This window comes from Oryx dammah, unplaced genomic scaffold, assembly GCF_014754425.2.
Source record: "Oryx dammah isolate SB20612 unplaced genomic scaffold, SCBI_Odam_1.1 HiC_scaffold_12, whole genome shotgun sequence".
Classification (NCBI taxonomy): domain Eukaryota; kingdom Metazoa; phylum Chordata; class Mammalia; order Artiodactyla; family Bovidae; genus Oryx; species Oryx dammah.
In genome coordinates, this window is record NW_024070196.1 from 54,949,964 (window position 1) to 54,963,844 (window position 13,881).

A 13,881-nucleotide genomic window follows, 5' to 3' on the forward strand; every position below is an offset into this window, starting at 1 on the left:
AACGAGTAACTCGCACTCGGCACTGTTAGGTACCAAGTTTGGAGTGATGGGCAAGGGGAAGGGCCCTCTTGGCCTTCTTTCTCCATTATCACATGGAAATCAAAATACAATGTGTATGTGCAAAAGCAGAGTACAGAGGGAGCACGCAGGAGGGAGTGATGGAGTGGAAGAGGGAGGTGGGAGGTAGGCAGGGAAGGAGGGGCGCGGATTGGGGTAGGCCTTCTGAGCATAGAGAACAGAGTGATTTGTTCAGGCAGCTTTAAATAGCATATCATTGTTGGATGCAAAGAGCGAGGTGGGGAGTGTAGTTAGGTGAGGGTACAGAGATCAAGTTATGAAGGGTATTGAACCCTTGCAAGGGAGCTAGGCCTGCTGATGTGAAGAGAACATTTTCTTTGGGAACATGCCAAAAACTTCCTTCTTAAAAAAAAAAAAAAGAAACTTGAATATATGAGAACTACTTTTTTGTTTTATTTATTTGAGAACTACTTTTTTAACTTTGAGACACGAGAAGCTGATTTGCTAAGGGAATATTTTATTAAAAAAAAATTTTTTTTTTAAATAGCGGTTCTTGAAGTTTCCAGATGACCCCAAAGTTAGCAGAGAATTGCTTGATCTAATCCAGAGTTTGTTGTGTGGCCAGAAAGAGAGACTGAAGTTTGAGGGCCTTTGCTGTCATCCTTTCTTCTCCAAAATCGACTGGAGTAACATTCGTAACTGTAAGTAGAGTTGTGTTCCTTCAGTTCTGGTGTTGGGATGAAGAAACACTTAAGAGTGATCTGAAATTATTCTGCCTCCCAGAAGCTGGTATAAATCATATAAATAAGGGTTTTAATTATCTATAGGAATGGAAAAGGGTAATTATGTAGCTGTCTTGAGTAATATTTCTACTTTAACATCGTTTGCGCAGAACTGGATCATTAATCAAACTCTGTTTATGTGGCCTTTGGAGTATTATCCCTCAGTACATTAGAGGTACAGATTGATGGGATCTGAAGGTTGTCACTTGGTTTGACAGAATTTCTTCCCAGAGGAAGAGTGGACCTAGCTATTTTGTTCACAAGATTAGGAAAAAGACTCAGAGATTAGGCAGAGTGCCATCATTGCTCTGCTAATGGCCAAGCCTGCCCTAAAGCCATAAATGCCTTGCTGTGTTCACTTGTTTCCCTCTAAAATGTTTGTCTTTGCTCACAAGCATGTGTAAGGCATATGCACAAGTGGATTCATTCATACATCACTTTGTTATCCATTAGTGCAAACTGAATTCATTAAAAACAAAGACCTGATTTATTATCTACAAGTCCAAAATACTTGATGTTTTACAAATTGGTCATTTTTTTTCAACCTTATTATGCTTGCATGTGTTGATTGAATGCGATCTATATAACCCGACTCAGTAATTAGCACAGATCAGAGCCTGTAGGAAAGCCATTGGCCCGGTTGAGTGTGTGTCTGAGTTTTGGTGATGAGGGGAGGCAGGGAAATGGAATCCATTTCTAGGTGTCAAAACCAGGCTTTTGTGTTGTAACTGTAACCTCTTGAACCTTCAGCTGAAATATAGCAGTTGGATTAAAAGCCATTATTGTCCAGTTGAAAGCCATTTCGATGGTTTCTCTAACCCTCTGTGAAAATATGTAAGTAGGCCATATTTCTGTAAATCTCTCGTGGCAACTTTTTTTTCTCTTCTGGTAGCCGCGTTACTATATTTTTCAAGTCTTTTAGGCATCAACCCCCAAATCTCCATGATTCAGGGCTTTTAATCAGCAGTGTATTTTCAGTGCAGTCTTTCTTTTTTGCTTTTGGAAAGATTTGATACAGTTGGTTCTTGTTGCCACCCAAATACTTAATCTTTTCTTGCCTTACCTTTTTTTATCTCCAATCTTCTTAAATAAGCAGCTTATTTTCTTATTCTTGTCTTTGCCAGTGGTCTTCACCCAAGTAAGTTAGCAAATGGTGATTAATTACCCAGGTAACTTTATTTTGTATTCTGGTAAACCTTGCTGATGTTTTGGTATTGTGTTAGAATTCCCATATTTTGTTCTAGTCTTTTCTTCTTGGGCTGTTTATAGGTTTTAGGCTTGTTGGGCTTCTGAGGCTAAGTACCGTTCTGTAAAGTACACAGTGCCCGGAGAGGATATGTGTGGGCCCCTGCTGTGGGGCCCCTGCTTTGCATCACATGGTCTGTCTTGTGGGAAGTCATGATTGTCGTTGGGATGAGATGATGTTGGGATGGATCACTGTGCACTTGACCATCTTTCCACTTGTTGCCTCTTCTTCACGTGAGAAGACTCATTGTGTCTTGTGTGACTCTGCTTAATGTTTCCATATCCTAATAAATATCTGCTTAGTTTTGCCTCATCTTAACCATGTTTCTCACTTTCCCATACTGAGTTCATATGAGAGAATTCTCACCCAGCTGAATCCTGGTTCTTTTTTAAAATATATTTTTAAAAATAAAAATTGTATATCTGTGAGACATACAATGTAAAACTTGGATTTACGTCGACACAGTGGAATAGTCACTACAGTCAAGCTAGTTAACATAATCTCCTCACAGTTTCCTTCCTCCTCTCCTACCTCCCTCTTCCTCTTCTTTCCTTTCTTCCTTCTGTCTCTCTCTCCCCCTTCCTTCCTTTCGTGAGAACATCTAAAATCTACTCTTAACAAAGTTTCAGTATTGAATACAGTATTCTTAAATATGGTCATCACACTGTATTAATACATTAGGTCTCTGAGACTTGTTCATCCTACATTACTCCAACTTTGTACATGTTCTCATTGCCCCCAACTCTCCACTTCTGGGGACTGTTTTTCTACTCTGTGCTTCTGTGTATTCAACTTTTTTAGATTCCACATATGAGTAAGATCATGTAGTTTTTTTCTTTTTGTGCCTGTCATAGTTCCCTGTTTCCATAGTGGCTGCACCAATTCATCTTCCTACCAACAGTGTACAAGGAGTCCCTTTTCTCCACATCTCCACCAATGCTGATTACCTCTTATCTTTTTGATGATAGCCAATCTAACAGGCATGAAGTGATAGCTCATTGGTGGTTCTGATTTGTCTTTCTGTGATGATTAGTGGTACTGAGCACCTTTTCATACACCTGTTGGTTATTGGTATATGTCTTCTTCAGAGAGATGTATTTCCGTGTCCTTTGCCCTGAATCCAAATTCTAAAATTCTGACAGATATTCTTGATCGTTTTTATTTTCTAACTCCCAGCATAGTGGTTCTGAAGAGTCATAAAACACATTTGCCTTAAAGGAACTTCTAGTAATTTTAACAGCCCTATTACTTTGGAATAATATCACATTTATAGAAAAATTGCAAAGATAGTAGAGTTCCCACATACCCTTCTTCCAGTTTCCCCTAATGACAGCATCCTACATAACAACGTCATATTTGTCAAAATAAGATTATACGATTAATTAAACTTCAGGCTTACTCCAGGTTTACCAGCTTCCTCACTCATGCCCCCTTTTCTGTTCCAGGAATCCATCCAGGGCGCTATATTGCAATTAGAGTGCTTGTGGCTGTGGCTGATGGCACTTATCCCGGCTGAGGTACTTAATGTAGCTCAGCCAGTGAGTGGGATCTCCATGCCCTCTGAGGACTGATAGGGCCTTTTCCTGATGGTTCTCAGCCATCCTTGACTATGCAGAGAGCTGTGGTATTAATTGCAGTGTCTCCTAGTAGATTTTCCTGTTTTTCACCAACCTTCGATCCTTGTGTATTTGTAATAAGCTGTGGGTTTGTGACTGAAAACATTGCTGGACTGCATGACATTTGAGCTATTTTCTGACTAGGTAGTTCTAACGCAAATTATGCCTTTGTCCAGGCCCATTTGTCATAAACACACATTGAGTGACTCTCATCAACCAAAGCACTTGAAATCATTAGGTTTCCTGAGTTCCTGGTTACTGCTCAAATGCTTTGTGGTTCCAGGCTGTTGAATATTTCCACTTTCCACACAGGAGATTGTCCTTTGATGAAAGAAACATTAGCTTTTCTGCTAGTTCACCCTCAATTCTTCTTTTTCTTATTATAACCAAGGAAAGGAAGTAATGCTTAACACAGCAGGTAATAATCTTCTAAAACTCATTATCTCAAGAGGTGGTCCAGGCAGGATATATAAACGCAGTTTAAGAAGGGTCTGGGCAAACGGATGAGTGACAGAACTGGAAGTGGTTACTGGGAGAAACTACGTGCCTTGGCTTTGACTCCTGAGGTCAGATGGAGCAGTTGGTCGTTTGGAGCATTTAGGTCCTACCCCTTGGAGTCGCTGTGGGCACCAATGCGCGAACCAAGACTCTGACCTAGTTCAGGGATGTTTGTTCTCCTGGCAAGTCAAGACCGCTCTGCCACACTCACGGGCCACTGTGCACCTCCTACCTTGATGTTTCACTCCCCGCCTCACATGATCAGATGTGAAGCTGAGTTTTTAGCTGCTGCTGCTTATTTCAAGGCTGCTTTCCAAGTTTCAGTATTGGGCTTCTTAAGTATCCTAGTTGCCCTGGGCTATGCAATTCCAGTGAAGTTTCAGATATTGAGCAGGAGTCTGACTGTGCCCTCGGCCTGCTTTTCTGGGCTTCCAGAAAGCTGAAGCCAGTCAGTCCCCCTCTTTCATGCCTTTGGGGTTATGCCTACCTTTCCCGACATCAGGCACCTGCTCCGTCAATGGCAGAGTTGTACTGTCCAGCATGCCCGTCTACTCACATCTTTTTCATATCTTCCCTCAGAGATGTAGTGATGTAAATAGAACCAGCACACTTGCACCTTTCATCCAAACCCACCATGTCTCAACAGTGAGACATGCAGAATCAGAGTGTTGACTCTGGATTGTTCCCTAGAACCTCTATAGCTAATGTTCTGGAGAACTTGTTTTTATCTGTTGATTATGACACAGGCTTCTTTTGAGTCATCTTCAATTGGCTCTTCTCAGAAAGGCACAGTTCTTGTAGAATCACTTTTGAGTTTCCAGGTTCTTAGCATTTGTCACATAAGTACATTTCATTTCCATCCAGTAGTGGCTCAGTGGTGGTCCAGTGCTAATCAGCCCTGAGATAGTCCCCTGACAAAGAGGTCTCCTTCATTGTTGATCATTGTTCACTACCTGGCCCCTAATGGCCATCGCAAAATTGCAGGTGTACAATCCTTTGATTACTCCATAAACCTAAGGGATGAAGGCCTTTGGTTGAAAGGAAAAGGATTCTAAGGCTTCCTGTCCTTGGGTGAAATTCTTACATGTTTTTGTGTATATCAGCACCATGAGACTTCACTGGGTTTTTTACTCCAGTCCTATAGTCTGATAGGAAATACTGGTTAAGTAGCAACTGTTCTGTGCCAACTACCAAGTATTTAAGTATATATTACACTATGTTACTTCCAAACAGTTCAAAGAAAAGGATTATTGTACCCATTCTAGAGGTGTGGACACAGTGGTAACTTGTCCCAGATCATATAACAAGTGAGAGAGGGTCTGGATTTGGGTTGAGGTCTAGGTGATTCTAGAGCCCTTTCTACTTTATGCAATACCATGCATGCTTTATGATAGATAGTTGTTATTAATAATGTTTATGGTGATGACAGATAATACCACTGTTTAGTCTCTGTGTCTGTTCAAGCACATTTGGAATTTGTAGTCGTTTTGAATCGACAGGATTCATCAAGATATTTGAGTGCTGTGTGCTGTATGTTAGGTGCTGTAGCTCTGTGGATGAACAAACCTGGATACAGCCCTACCTTCAGTGAACTTACGGTCTAAATTATAGGTCCCTTAAATAGAGCTGTAGTCCTGTTTAAATTGCCATTCCTCAAAATGGTAGAAAGTTTGGGAATTTCCTGGTGGTCCAGTGGTTAGGACTTTGCGCTTTCACTGCTGAGGGCCTGGGTTCAGTCCCTAGTCGGGGAACTAAGATCCTACAAGCTGCATGGCATGGCCAAAAAAAAAGAAGGGTAGAATGCTTTTAATGCTTAGTAGATCACCCACTGGCTTACTGAACCACATATACTTGATCTTAAACAAAACGTAGACTGTGACCTGGTGACCCCTTGCCCACATAGAGCATCCTGTTCTTTCTGCACATTTATTACCACCACTGCCCCACCCCTTGCCTCAGATCTAGCCTGAGAAAGGACCATGTTGGATCGATGACCCATTTCTAAAATTATGATTTGTAGTCTCCAGGTGAATTGAGAGCTCTTGATTCATGTTTTCTGTTTATTTGAGGTTATGTGGTTTCTTAGCCTCAGCACTGTTCATATTTAGGAGCAGATAATTATTTGTTTGGGGACTGTTATGTGAATTGCAGAATGTTTAGCAGCACCCCTGGTGTTTACCCGTAGATTGCAGTAGCTGTCTGCATCTTGTGATAACCCAGCACGTCTCCAGACATTTGCCCAGTGTCCCTTGTTGGGGGGTAAGGAGCGGTACAACTGCTCCCAGTAGAGAACCACTGTTTTAGAAGAACTGGCCAAATTGTTACCAGGGGAGAGAATATCACAGAGAGTCACTCAAGACTGCCATTGCTAACCCGCAGTGGAACCGTAGCCTGGAGTCAGGGGGACCCTGCTGTGTTGAGTGTGGTCCATGGACCAGTAGCATCATCATCATCGCCAGCATCATCTGGGAGCTTGTTAGAGTTGCAGAGACTCAGACTCCCCTCCAGCCCAGACCTGCTGAGTCAGAAACTGCACTTCAGTAAGATCCTGAGAACTAAGATTCCTGTGTGTAGCATCTGTGAAGCTCTGCGAGAGGAGAAAATGAGATCTGTCAGCCTTAGTTTCCTGCTCATCTTGGCAGAGTCCTCCATGCTTTGTCCTCTGGGCTGAGGGTAAGGGGAGGCTGCTTTTTGGCTAAGAACTTTCCCAGGCAGATGGAACTGCTTGGAACACAGGATTTTAGGTTCTGCTTTTGAGAAATTTCAAGCTTTTCTTTCAGATGGACTTTATAGCTTTTGTATTTTTCAAGATGGTGGTTTAACGTAATCTCTTCCTGCTGATGGCAAATAGATGGTTGTAATAAAGACATTTGTACACCGTATACATCCCGCCACTGCTTTCTGCATTACTATTGTCTTGTATTTACTTTTTTTCTTAGAGTTGGTTTGCATCATATTGTGTTGGTTTCAGGTGTATAGCATAGTGATTCAGTATTTTTGCAGATTGTATTCCATTATAGGTTATTTACAAGATAATGGGCATAAGTATTTAGTTTTAAGGATGGATTGTTTCCTTTACCAACACTTTTTAGGTGTGTATTATAACCCTTTACTGAGCACCTACTATGTACCTGGGGCCCTGCAAGGCACGCTAATGCATATTATTGTCCTAAAATTTCTGTGAGGCTGGTACTATTTGGTCCCATAGTACAGATGAGAATACTGAGGCCTAAAGAGATGAAGCCTATTGGTAAAGATCATGGAACTCATAGTTGGCAGTGACAAGAGTCTAACTTGGGTTTCCCTGACTCCAGATTCACTTTACATTTAAAAAATTTATTTGAAAAAATCCATGATAAAAAAAGATTCAAGCAATGTAAAAGGTTAAACAATTAAAAAAAAAGTCACCTACCCTCCCCATGCCCAGTGCCTCTCTCTAAAATGAACCATTATTATCAGTTTCTTGTATAACTTTCCATAATATTTTGTACTAATACAAACACCAGTATAGTCTGCACTCTTAATGGCATAGTTGTTCCGTCTTCTAAGAATTCAGGAATTTTTATTGTCAGGCTGTTTTCCTGCATCGTTGAAAAAAATGAAGAAGGCTTTGTACAGTCCCACTGTGCTGATGCTTTGAATTCAAGCTGTCCTGACATTGATTTCTGATGAGCAGTTCTCTCTTCTCAAAAGAACACCCCTTATGATTTTGACATGAATATTTCATTTATTTATTTTGGTTTTCTGCTTTTAGAATAACATTATCTCAGTAACTTGTACGTTTGTGTGTGTGTGTGTGTGTGTTTTAAAGGTCTGCTTGCTTGGGATTTTTCTTTTTTTATCATTTAATCAGGTATTTGGCCAGATTTTGTTTTTTAAGCTAGTTTGTGGAGGACAGTAGCTGTGTGTTTCTCCATTCAGTTCAGTTCAGTCACTCAGTCCTGTCTGACTCTTTGCGACCGCATGAATCACAGCACGCCAGGCCTCCCTGTCCATCACCAACTCCCGGAGTTTACCCAAAACCATGTCCATTGAGTTGGTGATGCCATCCAGCTGTCTCATCCTCTGTCATCCCCTTCTCCTCCTGACCCCAATCCTTCCGAGCATCAGGGTCTTTTCCAATGTGTCAACTCTTCGCATGAGGTGGCCAAAGTATTGGAGTTTCAGCTTCAACATCAGTCCTTCCAGTGAACATCCAGGAGTGATCTCCTTTAGGATGGACTGGTTGTATCTTCTTGCAGCCCAGGGGACTCTCAAGAGTCTTCTCCAACACCACAGTTCAAAAGCATCAATTCTTCGGCGCTCAGCTTTCTTCACCGGCCAACTCTCACATCCATACGTGACTACTGGAAAAACCATAGCCTTGACTGGACGGACCTTTGTTGGCAAAGTAATGTCTCTGCTTTTCAATATGCTATCTAGGTTGGTCATAACTTTCCTTCCAAGGAGTAAGCATCTTTTAATTTCATGGCTGTAATCACCATCTGCAGTGATTTTGGAGCCCCCCAAAATAAAGTCAGCCACTGTTTCCACTGTTTCCCTATCTATTTCCTATGAAGGGATGGGACCAGATGCCATGATCTTAGTTTTCTGAATGTTAAGCCAACTTTTCACTCTCCTCCTTCACTTTCATCAAGAGGCTCTTTAGTTCCTCTTCACTTTCTGCCATAAGGGTGGTGGTGTCTGCATATCTGAGGTTATTGATATTTCTCCAAGCAATCTTGATTCTAGCTTCTGCTTCTTCCAGCCCAGCATTTCTCATGAGGTACTCTGCATAGAAGTAAAATAAGCAGAGTGACAATATACAGCCTTGATGTACTCCTTTTCCTATTTGGAACCAGTCTGTTGTTCCATGTCCAGTTCTAACTGTTGCATCCTGACATGCATACAGGTTTCTCAAGAGGCAGGTCAGGTGGTCTGGTATTCCCATCTCTTTCAGAATTTTCCACAGTTTATTGTGATCCACACAGTCAAAGGCTTTGGCATAGTCAGTAAAGCAGAAGTAGATGTTTTTCTGGAACTCTCTTGCTTTTTCCATGATCCAGCGGATGTTGGCAATTTGATCTCTGGTTCCTCTGCCTTTTCTAAAACCAGCTTGAACATCTGGAAGTTCATGGTTCATGTACTGCTGAAGCCTGGCTTGGAGAATTTTGAGCATTACTTTACTAGCATGTGAGATGAGTGCAATTGTGCGGTAGTTTGAGCATTCTTTGGCATTGCCTTTCTTTGGGATTGGAATGAAAACTGACCTTTTCCAGTCCTGTGGCCACTGGTGAGTTTTCCAAATTTGCTGGCATATTGAGTGCAGCACTTTCACAGCATCATCTTCCAGGATTTGAAACAGCTCGACTGGAATTCCATCACCTCCACTAGCTTTGTTTGTAGTGATGCTTTCTAAGGCCCACTTGACTTCACATTCCAGGATGTCTGGCTCTAGATGAGTGATCACTCCATCGTGATTATCTGGGTCGTGAAGATCTTTTTTGTACAGTTCTTCTGTGTATTCTTGCTACCTCTTCTTAGTTTCTCCATTACCCTTGTGTTTCTCCATTATCTTGGTTGGCCTTTAAGTGTGTCTCCCTGTTAGATAGCCACTCAGTCACTTAGGGGCTGGAGGAAATGAGGAAGGGAAACCGGGGGTGTTTAGGTGATCATCATGAGAGAGAGATTAGAAGGGCAGGAGGATGGTATAGTGATGGCAGGAACTGAGCCTCCTAGACTAGGAGTATGTGGGCAACACCTGGTAAAACTTCAAAAAGGAGTAACTGAGACATGTGGTCAGTAGCTCTTACAGGTGAGTATTTATATATCTTGGGGATTTTTTTTTTTTTTTAAGAATAAGTTATTCATAGGAGAAAATGGGCTAAAAAGAGCTAAGGGCAGGGAATTTGCTGATGGTCCAGTCGTTAGGACTCCACTTTCACTGCTTGGTCCTGTGTTTAATCCCTGTCAAGGAACTAAGATCCTGCAAGCCATTCTTTGTGGCCAAAAAAGAAAAAAACTAAACTCATATCGATTAAGGTTATAAGGTCTCTCCCATCTAGTTTGAATTTAGAAGCTACCTCTAGAGATATTAAAAATATATATGTCTACTTTATTTCAAGATAAATCAAGATGGCTTACTTTAGAGATAATTGCAATACTAAAATGATAAAAATAATGAGAAATCTGGATAAAGGGCATGTCAAAGTAGAGAAATAGAGGCAGGGTTAATGGTAAAAACCAATAAGCTCTGGTTAAATTGCCAGCCAGGAGTGGATTTGGGATCCTTAGCCTCCTAGTGGCCAAAATAAAATGAAGAATATGGACAGTGTAAGAGGCTCAGTCCTGTGAGAAGAAAAATCCAGAATAATATGTTCAGAGAAGACTCAGTTTTCTGGTACTGAGTCCTGAGGAGTTTCAACATGGGGTTCCCCAAAATGAGACCCCTTGTGATGTGGTGGCCCTGGGTATTTCCCCGTGACCGCTTCTTACAGTGCCTCTTAGTGTAAGCCAATGCGGCAGTGCTGAATCTCCGTTCAGTGAGTCATTTCTAACTGAGGCAAATTCATGCCTTTCCTGGGAGAAGATGAGAAAGGGGGAATAGATTTGTTAGAGAGCCCGTAAATTGGAGCCCTGAACTCTTCATTTCTTACTTGCTTGGAAGATTTTCCAGCAAACATGGAAATGATTTGGCCAAAGATTCAAAATTATATTAAACATCTGGGACTCTATTCATCAGTCAACTTTGCAGTCAGTTCTATGAAGCGTGGCAATTGCATTTATACTCATTTTTCAAGGGCGAAGTTCAGATAGCACTAAAGAGGGCGATTGGCAGGAGTCAAAAGAGATCAGAGCTGAAGGACACAGAGTAGGAGGTCCAGGTAGCTCATGATCTCTGAGGGTTTGGAAATGATTTTCAGTGTCTTCACTTCAGAAAAGAAGTATGACCGACTCTTTGGTTCCTGGGGATGTCCTTCAAAATCTGACTAACAGAGGATACACACAAAGAACTGATAGCCACACAGGAACCAAAATAAAGGAACACATTTGTCTCTTTGTTTCTTACATGGGGCTGATGGTGGGTGGTGTTTTTCCATCCCCCATAAACTGGAAAGTAGCAGACTTTTCTGGCAAGAATATCTGGTAGAGGGGCTTCTTCTGGCTTAAAATGGGATAATAATAAGCATCAAAAAGACTACGGTGGCTTGAAAAACATCCATTCATGAGTTCATACTGGCAACTGAAAAAAGAAATCTCATTGGTCACTTCTGGCAGTTGCTAAGGCACACCCCTCCCCCCACCCCAACTCTGAATGTTGCTAAGTATAGGGAAAGATGGGCTTCCCAGGTGGCGCAGTGGTAAAGAATCCACCTGCCAGTGCAGGAGACGCAAGAGACTCAGGTTTGATCCCTGGGTTGGGAAGATTCCCTGGAGTAGGAAATGGCACCCACTCCAGTATTCTTGCCTGGACAATTCCATGGACAGAGGAGCCTGGCAGGGTACAGTCCATGAGGTCACAAGGAGTTGGACATGAGTTGAAATGAGAATATTGAACAACTGAGTACACACATAGGGAATGAACCAAGTGTTTATCCTGCCTTCCTGTTTGAACTGTATTCCAGAATTACCAAATTGTTGATGTGCTAGTAAATGTAGAAGGAATGATGAACTTAGAAAAAAAGCACCATTTTTCAGCTCTTAATGACTTAATGATTCTAGGCAAAGATCATCCATGGCTACTGAGACATGAAGTGAAAGATGAGAGAGAAGGTCATGGGGAGGGACCAGGCTGATCTCACTGGACCACATGGATCATTCTTGACATCACACAAAGAAAGATAAGCAGACATCGTGTGCCCTTTAATGTCATGGGCTAATAAGTAGACAACACATCCTGGGAAATATTCTCTCCAAGTGAAATTGAGTGAGTGTGCATGTGCCCCTGGATTTAACTTCCAGTGTTTAGGAAATGGAAGTGGCTTCCCTGGTGGCTTAGATGGTAAAGAATCTGCCTGCAATGCTGGAAACCCGGGTTAGATCCTGGGTTGGAACGATTCCCTGGAGAAAGGAATGGCAACCCACTCCAGTATTCTTGCCTGGAGAATTCCATGGACAGATGAGCCTGGCAGGCTACAGTCCATGGGGTTGCAAAGAGTCAGATATAACTGAGCAGTAACACTTTTTCAACACTTCTAGGAAAAATAGGCATGGAGAAACATGTTAAATAATGTCACAAGGATACAACCGACCAAGTCCAGATTGTGAGATTTCTACAGGGATCTTGTGATTCAGTTTCTTAAACCAATAAATGCCATAAAAGAAAAAAAAAAAGGTCAGTGTTTATAGATTGAGGCATACCAACCAAATCAGTGTGTGAACCTTGGTTGGATACTGATTCAAACAAATAAAATGTAAAGGGATACTTTGTGGACAGCTGTAAAAAATGGAGCACAAACATGGTATTAGATAGTGGTAAGGAGTTACTGTAAATATTGTTGGGTGTGATGAAGGTATTATGGTCATGGTTTTTTTTTAAAGTCCTCTCCTGTTAGAAAGTCGTGTTTCTCCCCCTAGGGAACATTCAGCAATGTCTGGAGGCATTTTCGTTTGTCACAACTTGTGGTGGTATTGGCATCTAGTGAGTAGAGATCAGAGACATTGCTAAACACCCTGTGATCACGTGTCAGTCCCTTGCAACAAAGCATTCTCCAATCTCGATGTCAGTAGTGCCACAGTTGAGAAACCCTGAGTTAGGGATATTTGCTGCAGTAATTATGGGTGAAATTATTACCAACCAGTGTTGTTGGCCTCCTCAATCAACAGAAATTGTTGAAGAGGCCAGACAAGAAATTCAGGCAAGGCTTTAGTGGGGCTCCTGCGGCAGCAGCAGGGAGTGATAACAAGTAGCAGGTTTCCTTGCCTGCTCCCTGAGGGTGATGGGAAGCGAGCTGATTCCTTGTATGGGGTGAGGGAAGGGGTGTGACCAGGGGTCGGGCTGGAGGAGTGGCTCAGGTGGTTTGTCCACCTCTTTGGGGGTGACGTGTGCAAGTTGCATGTGCGGTACCCTGCTTTTGCTCCTAAGTGGCTGCTGGGTTTTGGGTCTTTTTGTATTTTTTTGTCCATAATTTGCTGTAACTGTGGGTGCATGCAGTTATTTGTAGTCCTTTACAATTTCTTTGTATTTTATTACTTGAGACTTTTGTCTGGGTGCAAGCACTGCAGCAAAGGGTCCCAGGTCTTATGTCTCAAAATCATATGATGTCTGGGGTTTGCTTTTAATAATCAGCACACGTGCAAATAAAATAGGGACCAGAGTAGGTGAAATGAAATGAGAATATTGTACGTTTTTGAAGGTGTGCAGGAGTTAATTGTACTCCTGTATCACTTCTGCACATATGAAAAATTTCATATTAAAAATTTAAAAATAGGGCTTCTCTGGTGGCTCAATGGTAAAGAATTCACCTGCCAATGCAGGAGACATTTGTTTGACCCTTGGTCTGGGAAGATCCCACATGCCACAGAGCAGCTAAAGCCCAGCAGCCGTAACTACTGGGCCCTCATGCTGCAGTTACTGAAGCCTGCACGCTCTAGAGCCTGTGCTCTGCAGCAAGAGAAGCCACCACAATGAGAAGCCCATGTACCACAGCCAGAGAGTAGCCCCTGCTTGCCACAACTAGAGAAAAACCCACACAGCAATGAGGACCCAGCCGAGCCAAAAATAAATAAATAAAATTATTAA

At 42.0% G+C, this 13,881-nt stretch overlaps 1 protein-coding gene across 4 annotated transcripts in view; it reads left to right on the forward strand.

The window, feature by feature from the left end:
* Positions 1 to 13,881, forward strand: part of CIT (citron rho-interacting serine/threonine kinase) — a 171,882-nt gene that overhangs the window by 47,069 nt on the left and 110,932 nt on the right. For all 4 annotated transcript variants that reach the window (XM_040250781.1, XM_040250783.1, XM_040250782.1 and 1 more), the window contains exon 9: positions 566 to 719. In XM_040250781.1, coding sequence (XP_040106715.1) covers positions 566 to 719 — 154 coding nt within the window. The remainder of the gene's footprint in view (positions 1 to 565; positions 720 to 13,881) is intronic.